Source organism: Acipenser ruthenus, chromosome 8 (assembly GCF_902713425.1).
Source record: "Acipenser ruthenus chromosome 8, fAciRut3.2 maternal haplotype, whole genome shotgun sequence".
Taxonomy (NCBI): Eukaryota; Metazoa; Chordata; class Actinopteri; order Acipenseriformes; family Acipenseridae; genus Acipenser; species Acipenser ruthenus.
This window is the reverse complement of record NC_081196.1, coordinates 52735570-52750038: the sequence shown is the minus strand read 5'-3', so window position 1 is coordinate 52750038 and position 14469 is coordinate 52735570. Positions and strand designations below refer to the sequence as shown.

Here is a 14469-nt window from a genome sequence, read left to right as displayed (position 1 = left end):
AAGATTGTTTTGTTCTACATATTAGTATCTGGTGAATATGTATTTTCACCCTCCATCATAGTCCCTATTGTCCCTTTTGTGAGTAGCTGACTTTCATTTGTTTCCATTCCAGTTGTACTCTCCAGCGATGAAGAGGAAGGAAATGCCTGCCCCACCAGCTCTTCCTCCCTGACTCCCACCATCAAGTGCCTGCGGCTACATGCCAAAAAGACCACCAACAGCAGAGATTTGGGCACAGCCAGCGAGCCCTCTGGCAGCGAGTCACAGACTGGGAACACAAACAAGAGCAGCGAGGGTCAGGTATAGGACATGCAAGGGTTGCTGTTTTCTTTCATTTTTAAGTTTCTCTCCTGATTACTTAGTAGCGCAATCTTAGATACTGAAACCCAGGTATCACCCTGTGTGGCAGAGAAAATATTACATTCTCAGGTGGGATAGATTTGGAAATCGGACATTTCTGATGGCTTTTTACATTCATTTTCAGTAATGACATGAGTAAAGCTTAAATGGGCATTTGATTTAAGTGGTTGCCTTTCTGTGACACAGCAACTTCCACATTGGTTAAGCCTTTTAACTGTTTAGATGCATAAATAATAATTGCCTGTGTTGTCTCCCAGTGGGGATGCATATCCCTTAACGTACTTATTTCACATTTTTGAGAACTGCTTATCTAACTGCTTTGGAGTCATTGAGAGTATCAGAATCTGGAGATATGAGTAGATGCCTATTCGTCTACCGTTAAGTACATGATGTAATAAATGCCAAAACATTCCTAACAGTCTGTCATTTTAAACCTAATGGGCTTTGTAAATGTGCCCAAATTATGTCTGCATAAGTGTATTCAATCACTTGTCCGTGGTCTGTAGTTTTTGTCTAATATCTCCCAGGAAAAAATAAAAAATGATGGCTCAGCTTTAGCAAGTTTTTTTTTTTTTGTCTGCTCTTTTACTTTTATATGGAAGATGACACATGTGAGGACAACCAAGGGTTTAAAGACTCCAGATCCTGGCAGGAGAGAGAGCACAAAAGAGAGGGATTCCTTGTTAGAATTGAACTTCACTGCTGTACATATGGGAAAAATAAAAGGGGTGGCGCACGGCTGCATTCAAGTAAGTGTACAGAAAGTAGTGTTTAGAGACTAATACCACTGTCCACCATCAGCAGTGTGGACTGATGGATGTAGTCTGAGTAAAATATCTCTGTTTTTTTTCAGGTTAATAATTTAACCTGTAAAAAGGACAAGACAAAAGTATAGATATTAGAAAGATCATGATCCCCACTGGTACTGTTTATCTGCGGCAATTAACTTTTCTTTTTTCCAACTGTTCTGTGTGTTGTTTGTAACACCTTCCCTTGTTATAAAAAGCTGCCCTAACGTTTCCATTTGGTACAGATGTATTTTAATTATCCTACTTATGCTCGGGTCATTCCATACCAACTCAACCAGAGCCATTTCCCGACCGTCTCACCTGGGGGTTTTTGGGCCCGCCGAGTTCAGAAATGCTAATCAAAAAAAAATATATATAATATATATATATATATATATATATATATATATATATATATGTGTGTGTGTGTGTGTATATATATATATATATATATATATATATATATATATATATATATATATATATATATATATATATATATATATATGTATTTGTAAATTTCCCCTTTGAGTTCTGACCTGGCAAAGGTCAAACTAAAGTGAAAAAGTGACCCTGACCAGAAAAATCACCCTGGGCTCAACTTAGACGCTATCATCATGTGTAGCACCTCGTTCGACCAGGAGCACCTAACTCACTTTTGGCAAGTTGTCAGAAGAGGGGTAAGTGACGAGTTTTATTCTAACTTCACCCCAACCCTTTACCCTGTACGGGATGCAGGTCCTAAAATGTTAGTATTGCTGTATGAACCTTAGGGAACACTCTTTCAAATTTTGTGAAACACGTATAGTTTCAAGTCCCCCCAGTAGTCATTAAATTAGAATTTTTGGAATTTCTACCAAGTTTAGGCCGAAATAACTAATGTGGATAGATGTTGATGAGATCTACAAAAATCAAGCAAAACATTTTGGTATCTGCAGATTTTTGATATTTGGCAGATTTTTGAAGTTGCATTTGTCATGCATTCAAGCATTGCTTATGGCCACTTTGGTGAGGCTAAAGTACCACATAGTCCTAACCGAACTGGCGTTATTCTTCAATTTTGCATTGTCTGGGGTTAGATCTAGAGTAAAAGGTGACAGGGTGTGCTTCCAGTGGCACTAGCTTGGAGCTGAGGGGTTATGAACTTGCATGTGGAACTTCGATTTCTTTGTTACACTGACACATTTGAAACTACCAAAACCTCAATTAGTTGTGTTTTAAAAACTACAAACTGATAGAAAACACAAAAAATAGATTACCATGGTAAACTTAAGGAACTAGCTTGTGCTTCTCTTGCCTTAATAGTACCTCCCACACCATCACACAGACTTTTTCTGTGTGATGTGGCAAAGTAATGCCATTCTGCGGTGATACCGAAGTCTTGCTGATGAAAGCTAAGGTTGCCGAAGTTTTTGCGATTCTTGTACTGCCTAGCAGCTCTGTCACTGAAGTAATATATATGCAAGTTCATAACCCCTCAGCTCCAAGCTAGTGCCACTGAAAGCACACCCTGTCACTTTTTACTCTAGATCTAACCCCAGGTGATTTTTTTGGAGCCCCCCCCCCCCCCCCCACATGAGTTATTTCGGCCTAAACTTGGTAGAAATACCAAAAATTCTAATTTCAGAAGGGGTTAATGACCAGTGGGGGACTTGAAACCAAAAGTGTTTCACAAAATCTGGAAGAGTGGTCCCTAAGGTTCTTACAGCAATACTAACATTTTAAGACCTGCATCCCCTACAGGGTAAAGGGTTGGGCTGAAGTTCGAATAAAACTCGTCACTTACCCCTCGTCTGGCAACTTGCCAAAAGTGAGTTAGGTGCTCCTGATATTTTTTTTCTCGAAAGCCCTATTCATTATGAGTCGAACGAGGTGCTACACATGATGGTAGCGTCTAAGTTGAGCCCAGGGTGATTTTTCTGGTCAGGGTCATTTTTTCACTTTAGGTTGACCTTTGCCAGGTCACAGCTCGAAGGGGAAATAAAAAAATAAAAACATAAAAAAATAATAGCATTTCTCAACTCAGCAGGCCCGAAACCCCCCAGGTGAATTTTTCTAGCAAAATCTGAGACGGTCAGGCAAAAAAATGCCCCTTTTCTGGTTGAGTTGCCGTGGAATGACCCCTATAATGATCATTTTAATCCACAAAAAGTACACAACATGGCCTGTTTATGCCAGAGCAGGAAAAAGCCTAGATGCTGCAAATTGAAGTTTAAAGGATTTTCTCCCTGTTGTTTTTTTTTTTATTTTTTTATTTCCATGCCCTCATCCAACCTTTTTTTTATTGGCCTTGCTTACATTTTTCTTGCAGTTTATTTTAATAAGCAACATCTGTTTTTCCAGTGTTGTTTTTAATAGGCAAGTTCTGATGCAGTTTTTTTTTTATTATTATTATTATTATATTATTATTACAGGGACACTGTGGCCTTGTGATGGAATAAATTATTGTAACTGTAACTTTGTGAAATGCAAAGTTGTTTTTTTTTGCAGTTAATTATAAACATTCATTTCTGTCTACAAATTACATGCAAAGCTCTAAAGAAAGTTTATTCTGTCTTTAGGATAAACAAAGATCCACAAGATCACATATATGGTCGTGTCACTATGTATTAAATGTTCTCTGCCAAAATTATCCAGACTCCCCAGCTGGTTTATGGTGCTGGGGGGTTACATGAACATACTGTGCCTATCGTGGGGAGCTGCATATTTACAATACTGATGGCTGTAATTGTGTATTTACAGCAATGGTGAGGGCTATTGACCATATTCACAAACTATTTAAGTTAACTTCTTAAGTTTAAGTTAAGTTCTTCTAAAAAAACAAACAAACAAAAAAAAAAAAACTTCAAATAAAAAACTTAGGATGCTATGTAAGAGTTCCTTCAGTCATGTGGTTGTTTCTAGCAATTCTGTTCAAGTTAGATTTTTCACTTCATAAAAATTGTGCACATTTTGCAAGTTGGTAAATGCTTTGTAGATATGGCTCTATGCATCTTACTTGCATACTTGTTTTAATTAGAAAGTGGCACGGATGATGTATTGATTATTAGAACTATGTAGATACTTGGATTTTCTGAGTAATTCCCTTTTAAGATATGTTAAGTTGTTAGGTGTTAATTAAAAGGAATAAAGCACACAATAAAGCATTTGTCTTCATTTTTTTTATCCTTTTGATATAAAGTAATTTAGATTTCACTTTGCTTATTTCCTCAGATAGCGATAGGTCTTCAGGTAACGCTAAGGAAAAGTCACATGTAGGTGACAAATCAGTTGCCTTTGTTAGTTTTGTGACTTATCTTCATTGTCAGTTTAGTAAAAGTGTCAGTGCCCCTTGAAAGGAAAATTAGCTTCCAAACGGCTTTTAAATCACTCAATGCAGAATTAATTTGCCATTAATTGCTACTTTATTATAAAGGTCAGGGAAAGGTAGCTTTTCTTGTTGTGAAATTAGCTAATTAATTAATAGGTTTCATTCAATACTTCCCAACAAAAATGCCTTAAAGGTAAATACTCTGAAAAACTGATTATCTGCGCAGCCCTGTTGATTACCGGTATGTCTGTTCAAATAAAATAGCTACACCAGTCCTAAGAATAATGAATCAAACGCCTATTGTTTTTACTTTCTTTAATTTCGTGGCTTTGACGCCTAACACTATTATGAAATGAAAGGTTATTTTGGCCTTGCCAGTATTAATTCTTGTGTGATCCAACGTGACTACTTAGAATGGTTATTGCTTCCAACCCTAGACCTGTGATGTAATCGCTTTCCACATACTGGCTGCACATAGCAGTCACAGTTTTAGTACGCCCTGTTAAATGCACTTTACTGGCTCTGCTGTGACAGACATCCTCTTCTGAGACAATGCAGTACCTTGCTGCAATTATTGGTGGAAAATGTTTTTCCACATTTTGACATTTTCGATGCCCTACAGTCAGAAATTCTGAAAAGAAGAAAAAAACAAAAAAACACAAGCCTCTCCTTGTAAAGTTACCTGGCATACTGTATAAATGTCCTACTCCCATGTTGTAAATTTTTTTAAATGTTGATGTTGGCTGGTTTTAATAAATTCTGCTCTTTTCTTTCCTTTGCAGTTTATGGCTGACAGTATTATAATACCTCTGAAAGGTAATTCATATTTAAGTATTAATAAATTACAATTGAAATTTAAAACAAACACATGACCGTACATCTTGGCGGCTTCTCTTTTTTTTTGACATCTGGGCTGCTTCCATGTGGCGTCCATAGATTATATTTTTTTTGTATTAAGCGTTAGAGTGAAATATATGTGTATATATATAATCTATCTCATTTTACTGTTAGTTTGGAATCTATCTTGCATTCATTCAAATCCAGTGACAGAATGATGAAGAACAGTTTCAAAGTGGGATTCAATTTAGATGAAAAGAAAAGGTTTATACTTTCTTTTTTTCATACTTTATATAAACAGAAGAGTGCTGTGTTTATTTCACTCCTGAGGGTGGCCATCCGCATTCGTGGACTAAGAATGTTCATGAAATATCTGTATACCCCTATAGTAATTTGCAGTTGTGGTCAAAAATAAAGAATAGTCAAATACAGAACTATGGCAAAGAATAATGCCTTTGGAAGAACCCATTTTTATGCTCTGTTAAATACTTCTCAAAAATGGTGTAATAAAAGCACTTGCCCCTGCAAATTTAATGCGCAGACTGACACAGTCTGACTAATTTCATAATAAGCGTTGTAACATATTGTAATAATCAGGATAGTGTAGAGTGTGTGTGTGCGTGCAAGGGGGTGCATGGTGGTGTGTGCGTGCAGGGGGCTGCATGGTGGTGTGTGCATGCAAGGGGGTCATGGTGGTATGTGCGTGCAAGGCGGTGCATGGTGGTGTGTGCATGCAAGGGGGTGCATGGTGGTGTGTGTGTATGCGTGCAAGGGGGTGCATGGTGGTGTGTGCATGCAAGGGGGTGCATGGTGGTGTGTGCGTGTAAGGGGGTGCATGGTGTGTGCGTGCAAGGGGGTGCATGGTGGTGTGTGCATGCAGGGGGGTGCATAGGGTGTCTATATGTGCAGGGGTTGCATGTTGTGTGTGGATGTGTGTGTAGGGGAATTGGGGTGCAGGTTTGGCACAAAGGACGAGGGGGCATAGGTCTGAGTAAGGGGTGGAGGGAGCGAGAGGATATAAGGGGGTGTTTGTAAAAGACTGGGAGATTCGGGAAAGCCAAGAGGATGAGTGAGAAAGATAAGTGTGAGAGAAGGGTGTGTTTATGGGAGACAGAGAGACCGAAGGAAAGAGAAAAAGGGGTAAGGTAAGGAAAGACAAATACAATCAATCATTTTTATTTTCAATTTCAACTCCCAGTTCCCTTCCCTGACTCTGGTTTTATATTATTAATTACCTCTGTTAAAAATAAACGACTTGAGCCTTCAACTTCAAGTACTCACGTTTGCAGTCTCATTTCTGTCCCAAAAATAACCCAAAACGCTACAATATGAATTGCACACTTCCTAACCAAACGTATTCCCGTTTTATATTATTATGATTTATGTTTGTAATGAAACAAGTTTTATGGATTAAAAACCTCTGTTATCACTGTTTCAGAATAGATCTTGTCGAACTGACTGAGGACATTTAGTCCTAAATTCTATACAAAAATACCAAACTGTGATTTAAATGTGTACCTTATCGTTTTATTTTAATTAAGGTATAGATTATATGCTACAGACAGTTCTTCTATTCTGTTCAGATCCCAAAGAAGAGTGTCTCTCGTTGTCAGTGGAGACATCCCAGTTACAGAAATATGGAATATGGAATCAAAGCTCTGGGGAAGACCCAAGTGAAACTCACACAGTCATCTTCCTGTGGGTCTCCGGGGCTCAGGCACAGCTGATTCAAAAGGAGTTATCAGCAATCCACCCAGTGGAACAGCCCTGTAAGTGGGGAACACTTTCTCCTTTATTCAGTTATTGTTTGATTTTTTTATTCTTATTATTTTCAATTACATTTTTCACAAATTAAACTACAGGGTGCATCAAGTGTAATAGGAGTCTTCAGAATGGATAGAATATCACCAAGACTAGCCAGGAAGACTGTACACTAAACATAGTTTTAGCTTTTATATATGTGTAAGTCTCTTTATAAAAATAAAAAAAAAATCAACTGAATAAGTCATCTTGCATTGCGACAGACTGCTGTGATATTGGTTTCATACTGTACTGTGTCCTCCTATCGGAATAAAAAGTGATTCCACCTGGCATATTGCATAAATATGATCTGTGTACATTTCATATGCATGTAAAATTTAATTTTGATACACTTTTTCATGACCGCTCAAGTTTTATATTAAAACTGAGATGATTATTTATTTATTTATTTATTTTGCACAGCTAAATACAGTGAGTTTCTCTTTGTTGAACTGTGCTCACCCCCTGACGAGCCGCAGCAGCAGTTGCTGAAGGAGCTGATGTGTGAGACAGGCAGGAGAAGTGAGATCCCCAGCCTGTGTGCCGCGGTGCCCTGGGAGGAGGGCCACGCTCTGCTCCAGGGTGTCTCCAGTGACTGCCCCTTCATCTCCTCCTGGTGCCTGAGCCAGGTGCAGGACCTGGAACAGGAGGAGAGTGCCCTGACCCTGACCCCGCCCTCCACAGGCTCTCCACAGGTGAGTTAAACACAGGATACAGATTGAAAGGCTCAGAGACACATGGCACTGAGTTAAGCACTGAAAATTAGGTCATGTGAAATTGTCCTGGGTGCATCCGGTCGCATACTTGGTTTTCTGTGTATTTCTTTCTCTCTTTCTTTTTCTTTCTTTCTTTACTGTTTAAACAAGCATGTTAGAGGCGTTCATCCTCGCTACAGCCATAAATTCAAATTAGAGCCGTCAGTAACATGAAAAAGTAGATCACCATGACCTACATCCACTGTATGCACAGGTAACAATGTAAGTTTGAAGTACAGGTGCATGGACAGATCTACAGATACTCTCATGCCTTGTGCTAAAGAGTGTGCAGGAAGGGATATCCTCCCCCCAATGGAGCAAAATAATTGCATCATTACATATTTTCTTGAGGGAGTGGTAATAGTAATTGAAATGAACAAAGTTACCAGTTGAAAGCAGTTGTTATCACGAACACTACAAATGAAAGGAGGTATTTTGCCTGGTTGTATATGCATACATATTAGGTAAGAGCTGTAACTGTTAAGTATGTTTATACTGTGCCTAGGTGATTGGATTCAGCTGAATTTCAGTTTACAATTGGTTTGGACAGGTCTGGCCATGTGAATGTGTGCATGCACAAAAACGTAGAAAACAGGAAGAAGCTTCATTAGAAGACTCTCATTAGGATTGCCTTTAATAACGGCATTATTTAGGCAAGAGGCATGTCTCGTCAATGCAGCTTAGAAATACTTTTGCTTCCTTTTAATTACTGCAGGAATTAGATCTGGATATCTTCCCAGTCTGGTCTGCATGGTTTCTGATCTAAAAAAGGAATACGCTACATCAGCTAGAGAGAAAATAAAGTACACCGTTTAATCTAATAGAGAGAAAAACAAACTCTTCTGGAGCCAGCTGGCTTAATGAATTGGGTCAATGCACACTTCTCATTGTTAGTTGGCTAGTTCAGTAAGAAATATGGTTTGTGTTTGTATTAGTGCCTCATAAAGGGTACCTTTTATGACTGTGTAAGGAACAGCAAAAACAGATTAAACAATTGACAAGTAGCCCAGTAAAATGTCAAGTGTGTTGTTTCTCAAGTGCCCTGGTTTTAAGAAAGGCATACCTCTGTACTTGACTTCCCCAAACATCAGCAAATGCTAGTGCATGTTTTGGATTGTACACAGAACTTGATACCTCTTCTGGTATTACTGTCATGTTCACACAGTTATATGTCTCCCCTTGTTTGTTTTTTGTTTTTGTTTTTTTTTAAGGTTCTGTGAATTCTTTTGTTATTTGTATAAACTTTGTTGTTTCAGAGTTCCTGTCATTCCTTGTATGCATTTACATGTCTTATTTCAATTTTTCTTTGTAGTATCCTACTGCGCTGCCACCAGGAGGGAAAAAATTGTTTTTAAAATCTGCACATAGATTTCTATATAGGGCTTATGTTTGACTGGGACATCCTCCTGCGGCGAATAAAAACTGTATACCACAAGCGATCTTTCAGTATCCTATATACCTATAAACCGTAGCAAGGAAAAAAGACGACAACTCCCATCAACAAAATCCAGATCCATAGCAGATATTTAATAAAACAAACTTTATTTTTACATTAACACATCAAAATAGTGTTTGCTAACATGTTTTGACAAAAACATGTCTTCATCGGAGCAAATGTTAAAAAGGTGCATCTCGGGCATATTATATATCTATATATATATATATATATATATATATATATATATATATATATATATATATATATATATATATGAGACAGACGAAAGAGAGAAATATATAGTCCGAGGGGCTAAAGAACTACATCTCCCAGAATGCCACAGGAGGGAGCCAGGATGAGGTTATCCTGGCTCCAATCTGTAATCATTATCACCTGCCTGTGATTAGCAGGCAGGTATATAGGAGAGCAGAAATGTTTGTTCTAGCCGTCCGATAGCAAGTACTCCATGTGTGAGTTAGGTTTTTGTTTTGTTTATAATATTTTATTTCTGTAAATATTAAAATTGGCACGCAAGTGCTGTAAAACACTTCACATCTTGTGTCTGGGTCTATTTTAAAGGGGCTACGAACCTTAAAATCGGTGAAATATTTCACAATACATAGATATAGAATTCTCTCTCTCTCTCGCTAAAAAGTGGTCTTGTAATTCTAAACAGAGAACACTATAATCAGTGGGCATTAAGTACTATTTACCATTAATTTACCAAATTACAGATGAAATGTTCTTAAAAACATGCACTTCTTACAGAAGGAATGGACTCAGCCTGAACCCAGCTACACTCTCTGTCACCGGAGAACGAAAGATACCTACTCTGTTTCAATTGGTTTGAGACCAAGCAAGCATTGGAAGGAACACAAGTACACAGGACCATTGACAAAGTTAGTGCTTAACATGGCTCTGTGTTTATTCTTTACAATAAATATATAGTAGATCTGTTGTTTTTGCAAAAAAGCAGGAAAGCAAAATTAATCTTAATCTCTCTCATTTCTAGAAAATCAATGAAAACTGAAAACTGTTTTGGAAAGTAGTAAAGGTTATGTTGTGAGGTAGATGCATAATACTTAATTGTATTTACTTGTTAAATAAACACACAAAATCAGTTAAGTTTAAGTGTAGGAGCCAGTTGGCAGGTCCCCAGGAGTTTTTGGCCACTTCCCTAGACAATCAGTAAACCGAATCAGCCCTAGATTATATCGTTTTTTTGTCTATTTATCTCTTTCACAGACTAATTGTGTTCCCTCCCCCTCCTACCAAAGGAGGGATTGCAGTCACCACTGAGGATGTGGAGTGCCTTGACAATGGACAGTTTCTCAATGATGTCATCATTGATTTCTATCTGAAGTAAATATATGCTTTTTTACTTAATGCAAGACTGTTATGTATGTGTTTCTGTGTGCTACCAATTATAGTGAATGGCTGTGTGTATGAAAAGGTGGTTGGTGTAGGTTAGACTGAATTCAAGTGGTCTGTAAAAAATACAGTGGTGCCCATATCAAGTTGTAATATTGCTGTTTTTCTTGCTCTGTGGCAGGTATTTAATGATTGAAAAAGTGCCAAATAATGTTGCTGAGCGCACACACATCTTCAGCAGCTTCTTCTACAGGCAGCTGACCAGGAAAGACACCCCAAAAGAGGGGGCGGCAAACATCTCGTAAGAAACTGTCAATTGTAGTTTCTATCATTGTGCCATCACACACATTTAGATGACAAAAAACACAGAATTAGGGGGGACTTGACTGAAGTTTTTAAAATCTTAAAAGGAGTTGACATAGTTACGCCTAACCATTACTTTAAGTGTCGTACAGAGACCAGGACCTGAGGCTACGGTTGGAAATAAAGTGGAGATAGACTTGGGATAGAGAGGAGACACTTCTTTACTCAGAGGGGGGTGAGAGTATGGAATAGGTTACCAAGTCCTTTTGTTGAGACATAATCAAAGTTTTGAGATCAATTAGCTACTAGGAACTGAATGAGCTAAGATGGGCCAAATAGCCTCTCATTTGTACATTTTCTTTTGTTCTTATATATTGCCAATATTATATATTGAAAATATTTTATAATTAACTTTCTTCTCCTGAGGCAATTCATTTTTAATGAAAGTAACAAAAACAAATGTAATTAAAACAGGATGTTTGCATCAAAGAGTGTGCTCCAGAATAAAAAACAAAACAAAAAACAGCAAGCAGAAAGAGCCCAATGGTGAATGAGAAGGTCATTCAGTACAATTCAGGTGTCTGTCCATATCAACACTGTTGTGTTATGTTGTGGCAGGATTGATTGCTATCTGTTTCCTGTTTTTCGTGATGTCCTATCACAGAATTGAAATATTGCATGTAACTATTCACATTTCTGCACAACAGGGAGTATGGGAGTGAAAATATTTGCCCTGTTACTCGGCACACAGATATTCGTTATTGCTAGGGCTTTGTAAAATCTGTGTCTAGCGCAGTTTCAGTGCACTTTGAGGTTTTAAAGGGGAACTTCAGCTTTACAATATACAGTAGCTCATCTTTGTTAACAGTTAATAATCTTGTATTTAATTGCATAAGTGGATACACTAACTACCACAATACAGAATTCAAAATGAAATAGATGTTTTGGTAAGAGATACCATGTGGTTACAGAGCTCAGCACAGGAGACACCAAAGAGTGAAAACCTGGACTCGGCATATAGATATCTTTGACAAGGATTTCATCTTTGTACCAGTCAATCAGGAGTAAGTATTTCTTACTTTTAATAAAGTTAAACATATTTCCATGCAGGTGTGATGAACCAGTGCATGTACATTTACTCGGAGATGGTTCATTCACTGCCCAAAAATGTAGAGAATCTAAGTAGGATTAGAAAATCACCTACTCTGCACTTTATGCTTATATAAGTTGTGTGAAACTATACAACAACAAGTATCCATCAAAATAGTCTCCCATGTGTTTCTGGAATGGCGTTTGCAGGAATGTACCACCGGAAAGCACAGCCCTGGTGGCAAGCTGGTATTTATGGATCAAGCCTGCAGATGTGTGTAACAGACGTGCTACTGTAACCTTCAACACTGGACATGACACGCCTGGTTCCACGTGAACAATGTCCCTGGGGCTACACTTTGTGGGCTTAGGGTAGCAAGGCACTCATTTTTTGCCCAGTCCATACATGCTGTGGGTACTGTATGTTGTACGCTTATAATTTCTGTGCATTTTACTAAGCCAAAATAAAACTTTTAATATGGCAGAATCAGAGATAGGTGTGATAGTTTGTGAGCAGTTGGAGTTATTAAAAATTGAGACATTTAAAAAGAAAATTCCTGCTTCTTAATAATATTTCTTTAATTTCTCGAAGGGCACATTGGTACCTGGTTGTCATTTGTTTTCCTGGGATGGAGGAATCAAAGTATGAGGACAGAAACAACCAGTGCCCCAGGAAGAATGGAGAGAGAAGCAGCTCAGAGGAAGAGGAGGGTACGGCTGCTAGAGGAAAAGCATTAAATGGATTAATGAAGGGGAGATGTGAAAAAAGTAGCAGCAGTAACCAAGAGAAAGCAGGTGTGGACAATTTCAACTTGCAAAAGAAAAATGGCCTAGGTCATTACTCTGTCGTTCTCAAGCAGTGTGAGAGTCTGGGGTCATATTCATAAATATCCTCTCCGTATGTTGTGAAGTTCCTTGAAAGCTGAAAAAAGAGTTTATTTTTTGTGTGCAGTACATTTTCTCTTGAGAGAAGAACACAGCATATATGAAATATGATGTGGCTCTCCTAAGCTTTTGCTCTTGTCCAAAAATTGCACCACGCAAATACATTTTGGCTACACTGGTATGAAATTGTGAGCCTCTGTTTTGGGATATGTGTGGTTTGGACTGAGTTCACAAAGCTGTTTGTTTATATTAATAATAACTTATTTATTGGTTACTGTTACTTATTTGAGCAGGCAAACAGTTGCTTTGTGATGCGGTGTGTTAAGACATTGCAGTACACCACCACAGAAGAGAAAACAGTTGAGTGCATTGAGTACATTTCTTTAATATTAAATATGTATGCTTTAAAGAAATAAATACAGTGAAGTAAATTAACTGGGCACAAAGTGACAGATTTGTGGCTGCTTATTCAAGGTGTGTCTGTCATTCATTTGTGTTTTAATAGAAAATAATTTGTTCTTCGTGGTTGGAGCGAGTGATAGCTTAACTCATAAGATATATTCATCAGTATTTATGAAAAACATTTTTTTTTTCTTTTAAAGGTAGTACAGAATTTCCCAAAGCTGCATCAAGCATGAATAAATTACAGGATTTACCGGTGAATATAAACTTATTTTTTAATAAGTTTCCATTGTAACATCACCAGTGGCTCTTGAAGGTTCCCCTGCGTGATTATAGTTGCATATTTTTAGTAGATTTAAAGTAACTGAAACATTATCGAAATACATTATACATACATTTTGTGTGTATGTATGTATAACGTATGCATGCTTGCACTGTTTTTTTTTTTTTTTTTAATATGTCATTGTTTTGTAGGAATGTACAGAAAAATACTGTCGAAGAGCAAAGGTTTATAAAAGGTGAGCAAATCAAACCATCCATTTTTACAATGTAGTATATAGTAATGTAGGTAATGGAAAATGCATAATCAGCATGCGTTGTGGGACAGGTTGCAGAGCTTTTTGTCCCACACAGGCTGTAAAACAGGACATGTTAGACCCTCTACTCAACATTAAATGCTGCATAGGGTCCTTCCTAGGGAGGTAAACTGTTACACCAAACATAAATTACCTAAAACATTTATCTTGGCTGGCCTTAACATATTTGCTCAAGCAAAGGTATTTTACTGTTGACTCATAACTGTAAAAACACTCCACTGTGTACTTTTTCCCCTCCAGGCCCTGTATTCTCATAATGGATTCTCTGAAAGTTTCATCACATGAGCGCACAGTCAAACAATTAAGAGAGTAAGTATGAAATCCTTGGGGGTCCCCAAGTTGGTAAAAGCACAGCTGCGCGGTGTGCAGGGTGAGTCATACAGTCAGGGGAGCACAGGTTTGGGTCCTGGCTGTGCGATAGTCGCCTGTCTTCGCTGGAGATTCCGAAAGGAGCATTGCATTGGCTCTGGTGCTCCCGTGGGTTAGGAAAAAATAATTGGACATTCCAAATTGGAGAGAAAATGTGTCATTGCCT

At 37.9% G+C, this 14469-nt stretch overlaps 1 protein-coding gene across 4 annotated transcripts in view; it reads left to right on the top strand.

The window, feature by feature from the left end:
* Window positions 1–14469, top strand: part of LOC117407451 (sentrin-specific protease 7) — a 35544-nt gene that overhangs the window by 19041 nt on the left and 2034 nt on the right. For 3 of the 4 annotated variants that reach the window (XM_059029216.1, XM_034012498.3, XM_034012495.3), the window contains 13 exons: window positions 113–300; window positions 963–1109; window positions 5241–5274; window positions 6879–7064; window positions 7519–7790; window positions 10057–10187; window positions 10534–10650; window positions 10841–10960; window positions 11934–12026; window positions 12644–12846; window positions 13539–13594; window positions 13813–13856; window positions 14175–14243. In XM_059029216.1, coding sequence (XP_058885199.1) covers window positions 113–300; window positions 963–1109; window positions 5241–5274; window positions 6879–7064; window positions 7519–7790; window positions 10057–10187; window positions 10534–10650; window positions 10841–10960; window positions 11934–12026; window positions 12644–12846; window positions 13539–13594; window positions 13813–13856; window positions 14175–14243 — 1660 coding nt within the window. The remainder of the gene's footprint in view (window positions 1–112; window positions 301–962; window positions 1110–5240; window positions 5275–6878; window positions 7065–7518; window positions 7791–10056; window positions 10188–10533; window positions 10651–10840; window positions 10961–11933; window positions 12027–12643; window positions 12847–13538; window positions 13595–13812; window positions 13857–14174; window positions 14244–14469) is intronic. The other variant, XM_034012496.3, reaches the window with a different exon arrangement.